The sequence below is a fragment of the Kryptolebias marmoratus genome, linkage group LG10 (assembly GCF_001649575.2).
Source record: "Kryptolebias marmoratus isolate JLee-2015 linkage group LG10, ASM164957v2, whole genome shotgun sequence".
NCBI classification, from domain to species: domain Eukaryota; kingdom Metazoa; phylum Chordata; class Actinopteri; order Cyprinodontiformes; family Rivulidae; genus Kryptolebias; species Kryptolebias marmoratus.
The window spans coordinates 13,404,231-13,421,419 of record NC_051439.1 but is presented as its reverse complement, the minus strand read 5'-3'; the positions used below and the strand labels follow the sequence as shown (position 1 = coordinate 13,421,419).

Sequence of the window (17,189 nt, the reverse complement as noted above, 5' to 3'; positions counted from 1 at the left end):
CATTGGCATGGTAATGACATCTTTCATGATAAATTAGTATCCCCCCCCCCTCCCTCGCTCTTCTGTACCTACACTGGGATGTCGCACCGGAATGATTCTGTTTCTCGCAACTCTGCTGCTCTATTGTTCTGCCGACACACAGCAGCTTTTGTGGGGCACAATGTGTGTCACTCTGTGTGATATTGCGCTACAGACTGAATGCGGATGGGACACCTCAGCTCAGGATTTAGCAAATGAGCGTTGTCGTTAAAAAGCCTGAATGTGGGTCTAACTTTTAGCTCCTCATACCTTTTGGATGTGTCATATCTGCACTGGCAGAGGGACGGATAAGTGAAAATTGAGACATCCGCCAAATATAAAGCGCCGTGCTAAACAATAACCACTCGTGTGCCTCATTATGTGCCTTCTCCCCACACATTGACACATCGCAGAGTCGGTGTGGAGAGAGTTAGAGGGAGGAGGACTGAAAGTCAGAGACACTCAGCAACAGAATATGTGAATATTTATCCATGCAGCAGCATAATTAGCATACTGTTCATTCCAGGAAGAAGTGGGCAGAATTATTGTTGTAGGATACTCAACATGTCACTTCATCCTCATTTCCATATCATTTGGATTGGGTCTAGAAGTTGAGCTTCATATTTTATCACATGAGTAAGGAACTTTTGAAATGAGCATGCATGTGGGCCGTGCAGATCCATGTGTTTCATAAATGTGTTGCTTGGAATTAAAAAAATAATAATTAAAATGTTGGTCTAAGATGATTAAATCTGACCACATTGTTCTATAGATGTATGTAAGATCTACATCAAAATGGCTACAACTTTCTCATTTCTTAACTTAAGATGATATTAGTTTAAAACCCTGGCATGAAAGGCAGTGGGGGATATGCATTCCTTCAAGAAATGCTAGGCCTTTAATTACTTCTTGTTCTCTGTTTTTATAATTACTTCTGAATCATACACTCTCCACTTACTCCAGCCACACTTTATATCTACAGTTAGAGATTAGTCGCCATAAGCTTATGGCAGCAGTTTGTTTTGTCTCTAAATAAACTGCAGGGAACTGGGAGCGCCGCAATTCCCAGTCAAAATGTTCCCCTGCAAAACAAACTGCTGGGACTGCAGCTGGGAGGAAAAGCAGGTGGTTGTCATCACTGCTTATATACTGAAAAGTGCTTTATCTAACACGTTAAGTAGTGGAGTGGAACTACTGTATCAGGTTCATGTGCTCCGCTCGGAGTGGTATGGATTGAACTACTGGACAAAAAGAAATCTTTAAACCACCTCCAGTGGATAGATTAGATTACTGATTTTAGTTTCAATACTGCAGCAACAATCAGAAAACGGGAAAATAATATACCTTTTGGTTTAATTTTGCTGTATGAGCATCACTTTTTTGGATGATCTTTCTGTGCAAACATTGTTTTATCTCTCCAATCAGCTCCATTATAGGCTGAAGTAATGATCATTCACCACCAGATGTGCAATGTTTTTTCCAGCATGTTTTAAAGTCCTTCCAGCACTCTGAGCTTTTAGTCAAAGCTGACGAAATCTTGACGGATCTTGGGCTGAGACCAAAAGTTTGAGACTTGAAAAAGCTTGAAACGACGGAGGGTACTTTGCATTTATGGACAAGAAGAAGGAAAGAAAGATGTTGGAACAGGGGAGGGGAGAGGAAGAATGAAGTCTGTCCAAACAGTCTGAAAGAGGCTTGTTTTCTTTATGCGAACAGGAAAAGGTAATTAAGTGGCCGAGTGGTGAAAGGCTGCAGTGATGGATGGGTGTGGTGTAAAGAGACAGCTAGACAAGGAAACAAACATTGACGCACACACACATACAGGCACATTTTCATTTGTTTTTCATCTCACATAAATACAGATGTAGTGAGGTTTTTATGTGATTGGACTTTTATAGAAACATCTATGTGTGTGGTCAGTCAGTGATAGATGTTTTTGACAGTACAGAGAAGTGGCACATTTTCATATGAGCTCAATTTTACCAGTGAAAATGATAATGGTTGTGCCCATGTATGTTTGTTTGAAGAAAAGAAAAATTGTGATTATGTTTGACCCTATCTATATCGTCCAAGGGTCAACTAGATCTATGACCTTTCTGTGTTTGATGAACAGTGATTTCTGTCAGGGCTGGAGGCTGAAGTGTACGCTGTGCTTTATCTTAGTATACTCTGTACACAGTCTCCAAAATAGAGCAGCATGCCGAACAGGACTTTTCCACAAGTTATCAAGAAGAAAAATGGTTTTGTAAAATATGTCTACCCCTTTGAGTGGCAGATTTAGCCCACCCTGTGTCACTGTAATGCTTGGACAGGTGCTGCTATCGTGTGTTTAAAGTGTCACAGAGGGTAAAGCCCATTTGCATTTTCTGTCAGCAGCTCAAAAGGAGGGAAAAAACTAAATCACACGGGGCAGAGGGGCTGTCATCCATCTCTAAGCCTTCCTTGAGCAGATGCTTGATGCAGAGTGATTTGGATGTTCATTTAAAGTAGGGGTTTGTGCTAAAATCTGCTGTGTATTTCCCAAACAAGGTCATTTGTTGGATCTAAATGCGAGGAGGTTTGCGTATTTGTTAGCAGTTTGTGTTCAAGAAGGTGTCAGATTGATCTCTTTTTTTAAAATGGAATATCACACATACTTTCTGCAAAATCAGATGAAAGAAATTCACAATATTTAATATACAGTATATAGTGATTCACCCTTTTGTTTGAGTTGTCTTTCAGTTTGTTGTTTAGTTTAAAATAAATGAAATGACAAAGTCAGGGACAAAAAACAAAACAAAAAAATCCCAGAACCAAATCCTCTGTAAAGCAAAAGCTGCATCCTCCACAAAAGCTTAAATGACAGAATAAGAGTCTGAATGTAGCGACACTTAGACAAAAGCTGAATTTCACATATAAGAGATGAAGCAGAGATATTTCATCATTATTTGATGGAATCCCATTGTGCTACAGTAAAATCCCCAAAGGCTGACAGAAAAATGAAGCAGCCAGCGTTCCTGCTCACATCCACGGTGGATGAATAAATTTATAGCTGGAGTGGTGTGGGGGGGCTTTTTGTCCGAGGCAACATTATCAGGTAGGTAATTACAGTCTCCTCGTCTTTCCTGAGATGTCTTGTTTGGGGAAAGTCTTATTACAGGTTTGTTTAATCTTGTCAAGTCAGCAGACGGGCCAAACATCTGTTTGATGTGATTTGTCGAACCGTCCCATTTTGTGTTCAACCAAAGGCGTTCCCACAGTTAAGTAGCATGCTAGTGTGACATCCTGAGTCATTGTCTTCTTTGCCTCCGAGCAGGCAGTGGTTAAATTTAATGGGCTGTATCCCAGATCTGCTGTGGCTCTAAAAGCTCTACCTGGTATCTGATCAGTGCCACAGGCCCTCCAGCTCTCGGGTAATTCTGGGAATCGGTTGGTATGTTGGGGAGAGTTGAGAAAGAGCAGGGGTCTGAAAGGGATCACTACTCTGGATGTGTTGCTTCTATCCTGGGAACGTAATCTGCCTTAATGCCCTGCGCTCACCCGGGGCAAGGCCAGCAGCTGTGCTCGTTTCTCTCCGACCTGGCTGTCAGAGTAGCAGGCTACCTGTGGGAAAGTAAGTCTGTTGCAAACTCTTAACCTGGGACCTGGATTGGGTTTATTGGGGGTCAATAATGGAAAGGGTTTGTGGGGTTTGGGTCAACATGTCTCAGGCCATGTAAACACATTTAGATAAAAAAAAGAAGGGGAAGTTAAGAGCCTAAAGGGTTGAAATCTGCTACTGTGTGGTCTTGGTTTTTACAAGAAAAGCAGTCAGTAGGAAGTACTTAAGAATTGTGATGTGTAAACAGGACTCGTGCTGGCGAGAGAACAGATATAAAGCAGTGTGATGTTGCTCATTTTGAGGAATGTCTCCATACCGGTAGAACAATAAAACAAAATCGTGAAAGAGGAAGGAAGAAGGTGAAGAGCGACTGAGCAATTAAATCTAAATTAGGAGTTAAACTGGCTCGTCTTTCACTTTAATGAATGTGAACAAAAAATACACCATGGAACAGCAAATCACTTAACGTTTGTTCAGGGTATATTGCAGAATGACTGATATAAACCTGGCAGAAGCCCATAGATCAGATATACGAGTTACAATTCTTTGGCTTCCAATGTGTCTGAACGTTTCACTATTATTTGTTCTCATCACAGATACATGTTGAAACTATTTCACTTCATTTCTCTTCCTGCCGCTGCTACAGAGGGTCATGGCGAGCTTTTATGCTAGGAAAATATCTCTCGGGCTCAAGTGGAATAGAAAATATGGTTTCCCAGAGTATTTTACTTTCAATCGAGCGTGCCTAAAAGTGTCTCGGCCAGTGAGGGGCCTCATGCATTTTAAATCACCGTGACCTTCCCTTGATTTAGGTCAGCAAGCTGCATCAGGCCCAGCGCTCCACATCAGAGGTACATCAAATGCTGAATGTAGAAACAGTTAGATGTCGGTTTTTGCCTTGCCTGGTTAGGGAGAAAGCTCGATGACGAGGAAAGGTAAATGAGGTGGGATTTGAGGAAACAACCTTTGGGTGACTTCTCCTCACTCTGTCTGCACACTAAGGAGACGCAGTAGAGAAATCATGCACATCTTTCTCCCTGTCCCCTCATCCATAAGTGGTTACGGCTGAGCTTGTTTCCATCAGCCTCTGGGCACGGACTGTCTGTAATGATACTCTCCATCAACCCAGAAAGTCAGTCAGCTCGGTGGCTCATCTCTCCAGCTACTGCTGCTGCCCTGGTTTTCATCATGGTTAGTGTAACGGACAAAGACAAACTTGAGTCTCTAAGGGCTGTGAAGGGTTCATTCCACAAGCAGATCTTTTTCTCTCCACAGCACACCTTCTTTCCATAATAAGGCCACAGCATCTGACTACATTTGTCCCCAGAGTTTAATAAAGATCAGCATTGACAGGCTGTAAACCAACACAACCATCCACAAGCCTCCAGGCAAGGGCCAGAACCACGGCCTACCTCCTCCCTCCTCTCTCAGCCCTCTTATCTTGCAGTTGAACACTTTCCATGGGTACACCTCAAGCTGAAAACCAAAACTCACTTGAACACTGGTCGAGGAGACCTGCTGTATAGTTCCATGCCTCTCAGAGCCAATGCTTTGAGCACGTGGATTGTTTTGATGCCGTGCATTACATACTTCTCCGAAGCGGAGCTACTCATCATACCCACTTGCACCTGTCAGTAATAGATCAAATGGATAATAAAAGAAACAATATGGCTTTGGGGCTAGTGCACTCATGCATCATGTGTTTCACTTTATGTGTAAGCTCTCAAGCAGTTAGCTCAAATATAATAACAAAAACATACGAGGTAGTGTTTAAGCTTTTAACTGTAACGACTCTTCAGCCTGCTTTAATGTGCTCACTTTAGATATTTTTATAACCAGACCTGCATTTGTTGACCGTTGTGAAATATGTCCCACTCTTGATGCCCCCGTTTCTCCACCTCCTCTCCTCTGCGGCCTTCAGTTTGATCACATTATTCTCCTCAACATCATCATCCTCATCATCAATGCCATCATCCTCGTATGCCTTGTGGCCCTGACCCTTTATTCACTTTGGTGGGCATAAAGCTTACAGACAGCTTTACAGGGGAATCCCACTCTCTAACCTCCACAAACTGAATACCAGATGGGCTCAGCTTTGTGTTTCATTTTATTAGCTCCCCTAAATCAATGCCTAACAAAGCATGAAGAGGAAAAGGGGCATTGATTTCATCTACCAGTGCCCCCAAGTAGGCAAGGAGCGATCCGAGGGTGAAGGGGTGGAGCTAATCTGTTATGACTTTTCTTCAATTTCCTGCACAGGAAGCATGGACATGAAGTGAAGCCAGACTGTGAAAAGAGCAGCCAGTGGTTCTTTCTTTCCTGCTCAAAACTCAAATTTCACTACAATTTGTCACAGACGATTTTGTGTTCGCTCAATGGAACTGTCTTGTTTTGTGCATGTATACCTAATCTGAACGATTGTTCACATATCCTAGAGCCTTTTAGAAAGCTCTCACAGTTTTATTATGTTTACATTAAGAGCTTCTTACATTTAAAGCACCAAGACATATAACATTCACATGGTCTCATACTGTATTCGATCATCTATTAGTCAGATTTATAGTTCCTTTTTATAGTGGAATTAATTGAATTTTCTGCTTTCTGAGGCTATTTGCTGTTTTCATCCAGTTTCTGCTTATTTACATAGAGCTAAGTAGGCAACACTGTAAATCATTAACTTTAGCCACTTCAGGGTAATTCCACTTATCCAGCAAGGAAAGGTTCAGCAAGACTATACTATTATATATCACATTATAGGTCATTTTATTATAAATGTAGTGGGTGTTTGCAGAAAAGAGTAATTCAAAAGTCCATATATTAAATAGTTTTTTTTTTTTTCCGGGGGTTGATTTAGAGCCTCGGCCTGCCTCTTTGGACTCTTTGCCTGTTGGGTTAGCTGTATTAAGTGGCACTGCATTAGAGCAGTAGATTGTTGTTTTCCCTGCTGCTTCACTCCTCCTGATCACCTCGGAGGTTCTGCGGAGCAAAGGTCTCGTAAACATTTATGTGTGGGCTGTGAGCTTCTGTCCTAAGCCACGACTCCGCTGGGCAGGAGCCTATCATGCCCCTTTATGCCTCTTAAGAGACCAACATGTCTCACTGTGTGTGTTTGTGTTTATTTCTTTGAAACAGACAGAAAGTTATGGTTTTGAATAATTCAGGATGGCTCTGTATGTCTCCAGCTTACTTGCAGAGTTAGTTGTTTCCACATTTTGTTGCACATCATATGTTTTCACACCAGGACACTTATCATATGTAAATTATACAGCTTCTGGCTCTAGAATACCCTCAGCTGTCATTTTCTTTTGTCACTCCTTCCAAGCAGAGATGGACACCCTAGGGAGCCTTCTTAGAGACAAAGTGAAAGGACAAAAATCCATTGGACTGCATTTATGAAAGCAGTAATAAGCTGACATTTTTTGAAAGACTTTTTAGTTTGAAAACTTCTTGAAGTAAATAAAATATTTTTGGGAGATGATTATTAGGAATCTTCAGACCAGATGTTACCAAATATTCTTTGCATGTTCTCAGAACCTCAGGAGACACTAAAATGAACATATACCTTGTGAAACTTATTAGCAGTCTTCTCTTGTATGCCGTTGAAGTATCTCAGTATAAAACATCCTAAAAGAAAGAAAGTGGTTGAAGTTGAGAATGATGGTCCCAGAGGGCAGTCAAGAACCACACTGCTTGTGGACCGCTGACATAAAAGAAATCCTTGCAAAAGAGAAGATTTGAGATTCTCTTCAGATCGCTGCGTTTCATGCATTGCCTTTATGTTTGTTGACTTAACTAAGCTTTCCTCTGTGCTTTTTTCTCTGCAGGATCCTGGATATGCAACCTTTCTGTTTGAACACCTTCACACACCTGGGAATCCTGAAATCGACTGTTGCCAAGTGTGCTCAACGCCTCTCCACCAGCTGAGGCGGGAGGCCCTGCAGATGCTCCATTCTCCGGTCCTCACCTTCAGCTCAGACATGGCAGCCATGCCCAGAGCATCTCTTTTACCACAGCCTTCCAGATTCACTGTGTCGTCCTCCAGTGTCCACGCCAAACAGCTGCTGAAAAGCCAGCCCGCTCCTCGCTCTGTCCTGCCATTGGGGGAGCGGCACAAAGTGCCTGGCTGGTCCCAGAATTCCTCTGCCTCTTCAGGGTCCAAGACCAGTGTTCAGGTAACAGTGGCAGGAGGGCAGCTAACTGGATCCCTGAGCACTGTTACCATCCAGGCACAGCAGTACCTTGACGGAATGTGGAGCATCTCTAGAGTCAACAACTTTCTGCCTCAGCCCAAGCCCGTATGTTTCTATTTTCTTTTTTTTTTATGCAAAAAAATAATGAAAGTAATGCATGTTTGATGTATATTTGATCCACTTTTAATCTAACACCTTGCAATCTAACATTGTAATATAATGTGATATCTCTCATCTGATGAAGTCAATAAAATGTTCAATCTCCTTTAGAGGAGATGAAGCCCTGAAAACAACTTGTGACTCAGAGCTCTGCAGGAGGGCTTACCTCTCTTTTCTCAGTGGTCAAAGAGTCTGACTGATCTGAGGTCAGAGGTCATCTCAACCCTAATCTGCTGACTTCCTCCTCAAGGGCATTTCAGATGACCACGTCTGAGCGTAACACTTCACTCGTGCTGGCTCAGGCTTGTTAGACGTCTGAGAGATGTGAAAAGGTTTTGTCCTTGATATCACGGGAGAGGCTGCACCTCTAAATGATTTATTTAGACGCTCAAACAGTGTTTTAGCAGAGGGAGCATATTTGACTGTGAATGTTAGCTTCTCCAAACCCATCTCTGGCTACTTATAAGAAGGTGTCTGGGTTTCCAGATGAGTCACTTCCTGCAATGATGGGGGACATCTGGTCTCAGACCTAAGTGACAAACGCGTGTGACATTCTGCAGCTGCCAAATTGTGTACAGATTAAACAACATATGCTCAGAACTTTGAAAGTTCTAGTCCTTTACATTTTCAGATGTTTAAATAAACTGCAAGATTAATCTTTTTATACAAGATGTGTTAATAACTTATAATCTTTGTAGGATTGTTCCTTTTTTTTCTGTGTGAAAAACTGAAGACAGATTTTCTTTTCTCCCATAATGTCAACAAGTGCCTATTGAGATGGTTTATGGGAGGCCATCAAAAGCTTTTAACTGCTTGTACAGAGTCTAGTTCAAATCAAATGGCCTGGCACAGACGGGGGAGACTGGCTTGTATTCTCCATCTATATGTGTCTAAAAGCAATTAGTGGCTCTTGGAGCCCGGGTGAGTTGTTCAAAGCCTGTAGCTGAAGCTGGGGGTTTCCTTGTGTAGGGAGAAATGTCCCTCCAGGACATTGAGTTACAAACACACCAGAAAGGGTGTTATTTTCTCAAGCCAGTTTCTTTCATTAGATTGTTCAGATTGACATAAACCCACACACGCTCTTGAGGATTGGAAGTTACACAGTGTCAAACGGCACTAGCTTTAATTCACGATTCCCCCTTGTTTTCTTTCTGGAAAGTGTGTGCAGTGTTGTTCAGACAAGAAAGGCAAAGATGTTTGTGCTACACAGAAATTCATTTGGGACTGTCAACTCCAGGTCCTAGAGTACTCCCACCCACAGCCCATTAACAGAGCATCTTGACTCTGCTGCGTGGGCTCTGCTTAACATCTGGAGTTATGTTTGTTGTGTTGAATTAGAAAGATCTTGTTCCATTTTCAATAACTAGTTGACAGTGATTCATGTTGAGGGTAGCAAAGCGAATTAGTAGTTAGAGCCATCTACTCAAAGAAAAAAGGTTTCTTGTTTTGAATCTCATCTGGAGCTTTTTTTGTGGATTTTTTTTTCCTGTATTTGCCCAACCTTTTTCTAGTTTCTAGTTGTAAAGTTAATTTATCATAATACAATACATTGCAATACAATACAATGTATTTTATCATCTTCTTGGAGCAATTAGTTTTGGTCTCGATGTTATCCCAGTACATGCCTTCACAAAAGATGCATAAACTTAAACTTAAAGAAAACTTAAAGAACAAAATTAATCTGTAAGATACATTTTGCTCTTTGTGTGTCACTGTTCTCAGTCTCTTAGTGTTAACCCTGTGTGGACCGTTGATCTGTCCACATCGTACTCTAGCCCTCACCTTGTATTTGCTGAGAAAAGCTTCAGCTCACAGCCCTAAATGGCTTGATGCAAGGAGAAAAAAAGGGTTATTCAAATGTATAGCTGCTGCAAATTGGGCACACAAATACAGTCTTTGTTGCTTTTTTGAGAAATTCTACTAACAAGCAAAATAATACGTAGGTTTACAAGAAGCTGTCTACTTGGGAGATGATTACTGTGAACATATAATAATGCCAGGTTTAAACAGCTGAACAGTTTCAGAGCTCGATGCAGAACCAAAGGGCTCCAACTTCACAACTACTCAAGTAATTTTGTCTGTTTTAATCAAAAGCTTTAAAAGTAATCTAGGAAACCCCATTACAAGCTATACCACCATTCAAAACAGGAAAAAGATTAAACCAAATCCACAATTTTTATTTGCTTCACTGAATCAACAACCACATGCACACCAATCCACAAATACCAAGAATACTCGACTTTCGAGGGCTTCCGTTATTGGCGCAGTGGTTGCTTTGGTTCTTTAGCCACCAGTTTTATACTCAGCAGATGATCTTGGCTGCTGCTGCTTTGGTGCAGCTGGACTCGCATGGCAATGTGCCACAGACAGCAAGAAGGAAAGGCGCAGAAAATATTACGAGAAGAAAAAATAAAGAAGACTTTCCCTTTTCTTTCCCAAATTTAGAAGCTAATGAATATTTTTTGTGGGATTTACTCCAAAATGTTAGACATCTTCTATTCAAACAACTAAAAAAAAAGTAGTTTTGTTCACAAAGGAGCAATGCAGTATTGTGAGCAGTCAATTCTCAACTCAGCTGGCTTTTGTTGGTCACAAAGGGCAGCTGAGCACGACGACAAGATTAACACAAGGCCTATTTCACGTTAGCTGAAATCGTCTGTTGACCGCTGGGATCAAAGGTCACGATGGACTCCTGGTAGTCTGAGGGGAAAATGGTCTGCTGATAGAATGCTGGCCTACACTGCTCACTTCAGACATCAGAGCAAACTCTCTTCTAACCCCTTTCGGGTTTTTTTTTTCCAATTCTCCACTTTTTTCATTATGTTCAAGTCTCTCTCGCTTTGTCTCTTTCCCTCCTCCTTTTCTGCCTTTTCTTTCCAGTGGAAAACCAAGGATAAAAGGCTGGGGGTTAGAGGGTGGAAGGCCAGCTCATTACTGACTTTTGGTGCAAACAGCCGTGCACACATGGCTCCACTGACACAGCCTAATTACCTGACCGGGGGATAGATTGTACTTTTCAGTCATAATCAGGGCCAGCCCGGGTCCAAGGCTGCAGAGAGCAGCCTGGGTGTGGTGCTTAAGTCCCCATTTTTTTATACCAATGGGAAAACTCTTCGATAGGCACTCTGATGAGCTTAAATGTGTGTGTGTGTACTTACATGTGTGTGTTGAGTCTATACTTTATCCATTTGGAGCCCACACCATGGCTCCACCTGTGCCCAGCTGTCTGTGTGTGCTCCTTAAACTCGCTGCCACTTGATTTTAAAACAGGCACTCCACTGACTCAATCAGCAGCAGATGTGATGAGCTACACACATCAACTTCCTGTACGGCTGTGTGAAGTGCTCCGGTCTTTCGAGCCAATGTGTAATGGCTCCACTTCGCTGGTATGCGCTGAGTTTCTAACCTGTCACCAGCACCAGCATGGTGCGAGGCTTTCCGCTTTGGCAGCTGAGTGAGGATCCCTATTTGGCTCACTTCCAATTGCAACCAGTTCTTCCATTGTGTGCTTTGTGAAGTTACAACTTGATACATCATGGCTTTATCTGACTTGTCCTCCATGAAGACGTCTCCAAAACACAAAACCAGGTCTTTTAAATAAGAGTCCTAACAAGCTCAGAAGGAGGAAATGGCATTTCACTAAGACTGTGCACCGCCACTACTACTGTTTGACAACTGCTCAACTGCTTTTAAAGCAATGCATTAATATAGCAACCGATTGTACTGCTTGTAATACTAACAGTGGAGACACTCCACAGACCAAGAGCCAAGCCTCTCATGTGAATGTTAGAACATAAGTATATCCTCACAATCTGATGTATAGCATACACCTGCCAGACATGGCATGAAGATGGTGCAGCTGTTCATATGTGCTGACAAATGGCAGGTAGTGGAAGGCCACACGCTTTCTAAAAAAGATTTTAAAGGATGCTATTTTCAAACATGTATCTGGAGCAAACAGCGAACAATGTGGTGGTTAATGGCACAAAAGCTGCAGCAGTGTCTTTATGTTCATCTCAAGGTTGCTGTTGATTAAAAAATGTTTGCGTGTCAAAGGTATGATGGTTTTTTTACAACACTTTAGCCTTGATTCATTCAATTTCTCAAGCTAAAACCACAGAACTGGCCCTTGTCAGCTGATATTGATCATTGTCCAACAGAATAAAATAGCGTCTCTGTTGGGGATTAACCTTTTGTGTGGAAGGTGACGCCAGCTGAGGTGCTGTCCCAGAAGTGGTGTTTGGCTTGTATAATTAGCTTGTTACTCTTTTTGTGTTAATTCTGGTGAAGTAACTCTAACACCATATGCTTCTTTACTTTATCTTTACTTTACTTTATTGGTTTTAACCTTACATGGAAATAGATTGTCCATAAATCGGAAAAAACAAACGTGTAAAGTGTTTACTTAATCAGAGTTACGTTACAGTTTTATTACATAAAAAGCACCTGATTAATTTCAGTTTCTTTGTCAAGATGGTAGATTGCATCAGAAAGGCCCATTTCAAAACAACTCCAGAGGCTACAAAGTAATCACTAAAAATCTTGAAATACCAATTTTAGCACAGTCATAAACCTGTTAAGATGCCTCTAACATGTGACACTAAAAATAACTCAGTGAGATAAGACCGTGAGCAGTGCCAACACGCACACACACACACACACACACACACACTGCAAAACAGGGTTAGAAGAGCTTCAGGCTGACCTAGAGCTATGTGGACTGATGCTTTTAGTCTCTGTCACTCTCTGCACTCTGAGAAGGGTTCAAAGAAAAGGACAAAGAGGCAGGTCATATGTTTGTAAAACATATAGCAAAACAGGGTGGAGGTCCCGTCATGATGTGAGGTTAGTTTGCTGCCAATGTCAGTTGTTAGTATCCAGGTTACAGTTGCTTATTTCATGAGTTGTGGTAATTCATATTTACCTAATAAACAAAAAAGAAACAAAACATAAATTTGAATATTAGTTTGTGTGTTGACTACTATGATGTCAGTAGATGAGTTGAAGCATGTGGGTGAGCTCAAGCTGTAACAATGGCAATAAACAAAAGCTTTCCAACAATGTTTGTAAAACTTGTTGGACTGCTCAAAACTTATTCTCAGTTGGTCGTAAATGTTTCAGATACCTTGCTTCAAGCAAGGTACATTTGTAACAACCATAAAACTGTACGAAGTGCTTTACTAAGTATCTTAAGAGTGAGGAAACCATAGCTTTGACATGACTGAAGGACTGAAACAGATGTGGCACACCTCATGATATTCTTGTTCAGTTAGCTGTTTTACAGAACAGGGTGTGCTGGGGTACAGTATGTACAGCTCACATAACTCCTAAACATTTAGGCCATGCAACACAAGTGAGATATGATTTTTACTCCCTTTGAAAGTCACTCTTAGACAGTAAGATTCAACCTGCATGAGTGCCAAATTAGCCATGGAGGTACAAATATAATGGGGTACAGAGTGAGTTGAATCACCAGTGATTTAATTGCTAATTAAATGAGGGATATTGCTTAATTACAGTATGTTACAACCAGAGCAACCTTGCGAGTGTTGCCAAAATCAATGAATGGTGCAGCATCCATGCTGTTCTGTGGGGAGCTCTTTGCTGTGGATACTGCTGACTGCCACTAACTGGTACGGTCTGCAGCAGCTGCCCATCCATCTGTAGCAAAGGAGACCGAGGGGGAGTAAAGGGTGGGTGGGCAGGACCAGTTTAAGCTGTCTTATCTCTGTATCCATGTGTCAACAGGCCCGTGGTTTGATGGGGGATGCAGACAGTGATGTCACAGCCTTGGAGGCCTCTGTCACCACCATGACCAGCACCACCACCAGCAGCAGCAGCAGCACCCTGGCGCCCTGCCGACTGGAGTGCTCCAGCCAAGCGGGACTCCCTGCACCCATAACCACTGCGTCCACCTCTCCTGCATCATCATCAGCCGCCTCCTTCTTCATTAGGTAAGCCCCTCCACCGTACCATCAAATCAGAGGACAGCTGTCTGTCAGAATGTACAGAGATAAGATCATGGTGCAAAATGTGTTTGCATACACACCTACAGGCTTCTGTTTGTGTTGGTGTGCATGCAGAAAGCTGAAAAGATATGCACAGACTTGTCTTGAAATGCCTTTCTAAAGATTACAGTTCATAGAGTTAGCCTCAGTGTGGAATATTTGCTTATTTAGTGGTGAAGTTATTGCAATGCTTGAATTATAGCATGTTATGGGATGCACATCATGGGACTAAATGAACCTTTAGTTACAGGCACCAGTGCCCTTGAATGAATGATAGAATTACATAGCATAACATGAGTAGGCAGTGTGTCACGAAAGGGGCTTAGGTTAAAGCTTGGTTGTGTCCTGAGGTATTTAACTAATTTTTCATTGATTTCAGTCTCAAATATAAAACAACCCAGACAACTACATATTGGATGCTACTGCAGCTACAGTTTAGAAATTCTTTTAAACATTTTGTGTATCTTAGGCACAGGGAGGCTTTTTAGTGTTGCTTGGCTGTTGTTGTTGTTGTTGCCCTGGAGAATCCTTCACCCGCTCCAGGCTGGTGAAATGTGCTGTACTGTCATTGATAGATTCTCTGGCAGGCTGGTCAGTGCATACATTCCCTGCCTCCTCTCTCTGAAGAATGCTGTAATGAATGTTGGTGAGAGTGGAGCTGGTTGATGAGGGATGCATAGGAACATTGAATCCTTCGCACCACAGGAGGTAGAGGAGAGCAGAGAGGGGACTTGTGGAGTGTGACAGGAGGCCCATGGGGGATCAGTTTGGAGCTAAGCCTTTTCTTTAAGCAGCCCAAATCTTCCCAGTTTTCACAGGGTCATCATATACCAGTAGAACTATGAGTCCCTTCCTTTGACTAAGGGGATAATCAAGATCCTCCAATAAAAATGCAACTTCCTTCTTGCTTCCTTTCACAAGAGCAGAGGGTCTAAACACCAATTAGGTGGAGCATTTTGCTAGAGGGTAAATTTCTGACAAAGATTTATAGTTCTGTTTTATTTGGACCTGGGCTCCAAAAGAAAAGTGAAAAGTGACAGCTATCCCTCATGTCTTTTTATTTTTTTACTTCTAGGAGGTTCTGGTCAAGCAAAGGTACATCTTAAATTTGATTCTGAAATATAATTTGCTGCTAAGAATATTATATTTGACTTGGCACAAAAAACAAAATGATCAAGGGGTCAGTCTGAAACACCATCAAAATCTGTAGATACAGAAGCTGTGGAGATGTAATGTTTTGAAGTGCACCAACTCCACAGGCATTTTCACACCATCATTATTTTTGTAAGTCTTGTATATAAATGTTGGTTGAAATAAAAAGTCTGAAAATATCAAAATCAATCAACAGTGTTTCCTCCAATTGCGCTTCATTTGGGGAAAGCAAATTGGTTTGAATTAATGTCTGTCAAATTTCAGACATGATTGAAAATTCATATCTGATTAGTATTCTTCTTTTGTTCTCCGTAGATTCAATTAGCGACTTGAATGTGTAAATCCTGATAGCCCCAGAACGTAGGAGTAGAATAACCAAACAGCAGTTTTTACCCCGGCGGAGTAGAGAAGGCTCTTTAGACACATGTCTGACATTCACCAACATCATTTCCTTCAGAAATGTAATTTTAATTAGAATGCAATTAGTCTGAGCTCTTTCTCTGCTGAACGAAGAGGAGAGTGATCAGCAAAAGATTCAACATTTAGGTTTTAATTTGAAAAATAAGTCAGCCAAACCAGTTTTTGTGAAGGCATTTCAATTATTTCATTTAAAATGCTCACTGAGTTGTAAAATAATTTCAGTAAAAAGAGTCAGCTTGATAATCACAGAGCTCAGAGGGTCAGAGTGGTTCCTTCGATTTCCATTTAAAAAACTGTTTATTTAAATAACTCATTGAACTTACTTTTAAACAGAACTCATTTGATTATTTATTTAAAAAATTGTATTTTTTTGTTTTAACAGCAACATTTACTTGAGCAATTGTATATGATTAAAACATTATCGTCAGGGCTGTAAAATGTGCTTGATAATAGATTGTTAAGGTTATTTATGAGGATACAATATTAATAGGAATGAACTAGTCATTAATATAAGAGGTCAAACTCCTCATTTTGTTCACATTAATTTATTTGATTTATAACACAGGACAAAGATACCTCCGAGGCTGTGAAACTAATAGTGCCTTTAGTCTCTACATTCTTGCCTATGGGACATTTTTTTCCAGTAAATGAAATGATTAAAGTGATGCATCTTGTGGTAAGATGTACACTGAATGCATTTCTTTAAATATAGCTGTAAAATTATTGCTCTCATTTGAATCTGTTTACCTTTTCTGGTAAATGTATGGAGTATACTTTAAAACCAAGATGACCTCAGGGTCAGAAATGACCAGTTGGCAATTAGACTAACTATATAGTCTCAGGTAGAGGGGACGAGTCAGGGGTCATGCTCCCATTGGATGGAGTGTGTGTCTGCATATCATTATGTGTGCAGGGCTACATCAGTGTCTTCAGAGGTGTGTGTGGGGTTATAATGAATTTAGAGCCATGTGTTCAGCTGACTTATGCACTGATTGCCTTGTGACAGAGCATATGATTAGTGTATTGACACAGAGTTGTGTAATGAACACAGGCGGAGCTCACAGCAGGGGTGAGACGGTGAAGCTAACTGCCTCCTCGTAGGTCCTTCTACCCAGCTCCCTGTTCCATCAACACCTGCTGATTGTGAAGGTGTGTTTAATAAGAACCGGGCTCGTGGGATTTCTCTGTGCACACTGCCTGGAGGAGTCCACTGCTCAGCTTGCAGTCTAGTTAGATCAGCAGGTTCGGTTCTGCACAGCAGCGTTAGACAGTTTTCATGGTTTATTGATAGTCCCTTGTTTATGTGTGTTTGGAGGGGTGACTAGTTCATTTGTCACTTTGCTTCCTTTCACTGATCAGACCCTGGAGATGGAGGATTTACTAACTCTGGTGATGTAGAGAGGTAAAAAAAAACAACTGATGAGTTTAGACGACCGCAGAGACAAAGGTGGCACATATAGGCGGGTGGGCTGTTGCAGAGGCAGGGCGGACAGCTGTTTGCTGGAATGTGCCCCTGGAGGAGTGTGGGGAGGAAGTAGGTTTATGGTCACCCATCTTTGCTTTGCAGCTGCTGCCCAGGTGAGTGTTTGTGCAGTAATGACTGTGATTGTGCAGGAATCCTCTTGTAATTGTGGCAGCAGGGCCATTTAGCCTCGGTTTTCC

General features: G+C 41.6%; 1 protein-coding gene across 1 annotated transcript in view; it reads left to right on the top strand.

Annotated features, from left to right (window-relative positions):
- The window catches only part of kif26ab (kinesin family member 26Ab), a 65,122-nt gene that overhangs the window by 19,308 nt on the left and 28,625 nt on the right, over window positions 1-17,189 (top strand). Inside the window, exons 3-4 of the mRNA XM_017416014.3 lie at window positions 7,423-7,893; window positions 13,696-13,901. Of these exons, the coding sequence (XP_017271503.1) occupies window positions 7,423-7,893; window positions 13,696-13,901 (677 nt within the window). The remainder of the gene's footprint in view (window positions 1-7,422; window positions 7,894-13,695; window positions 13,902-17,189) is intronic.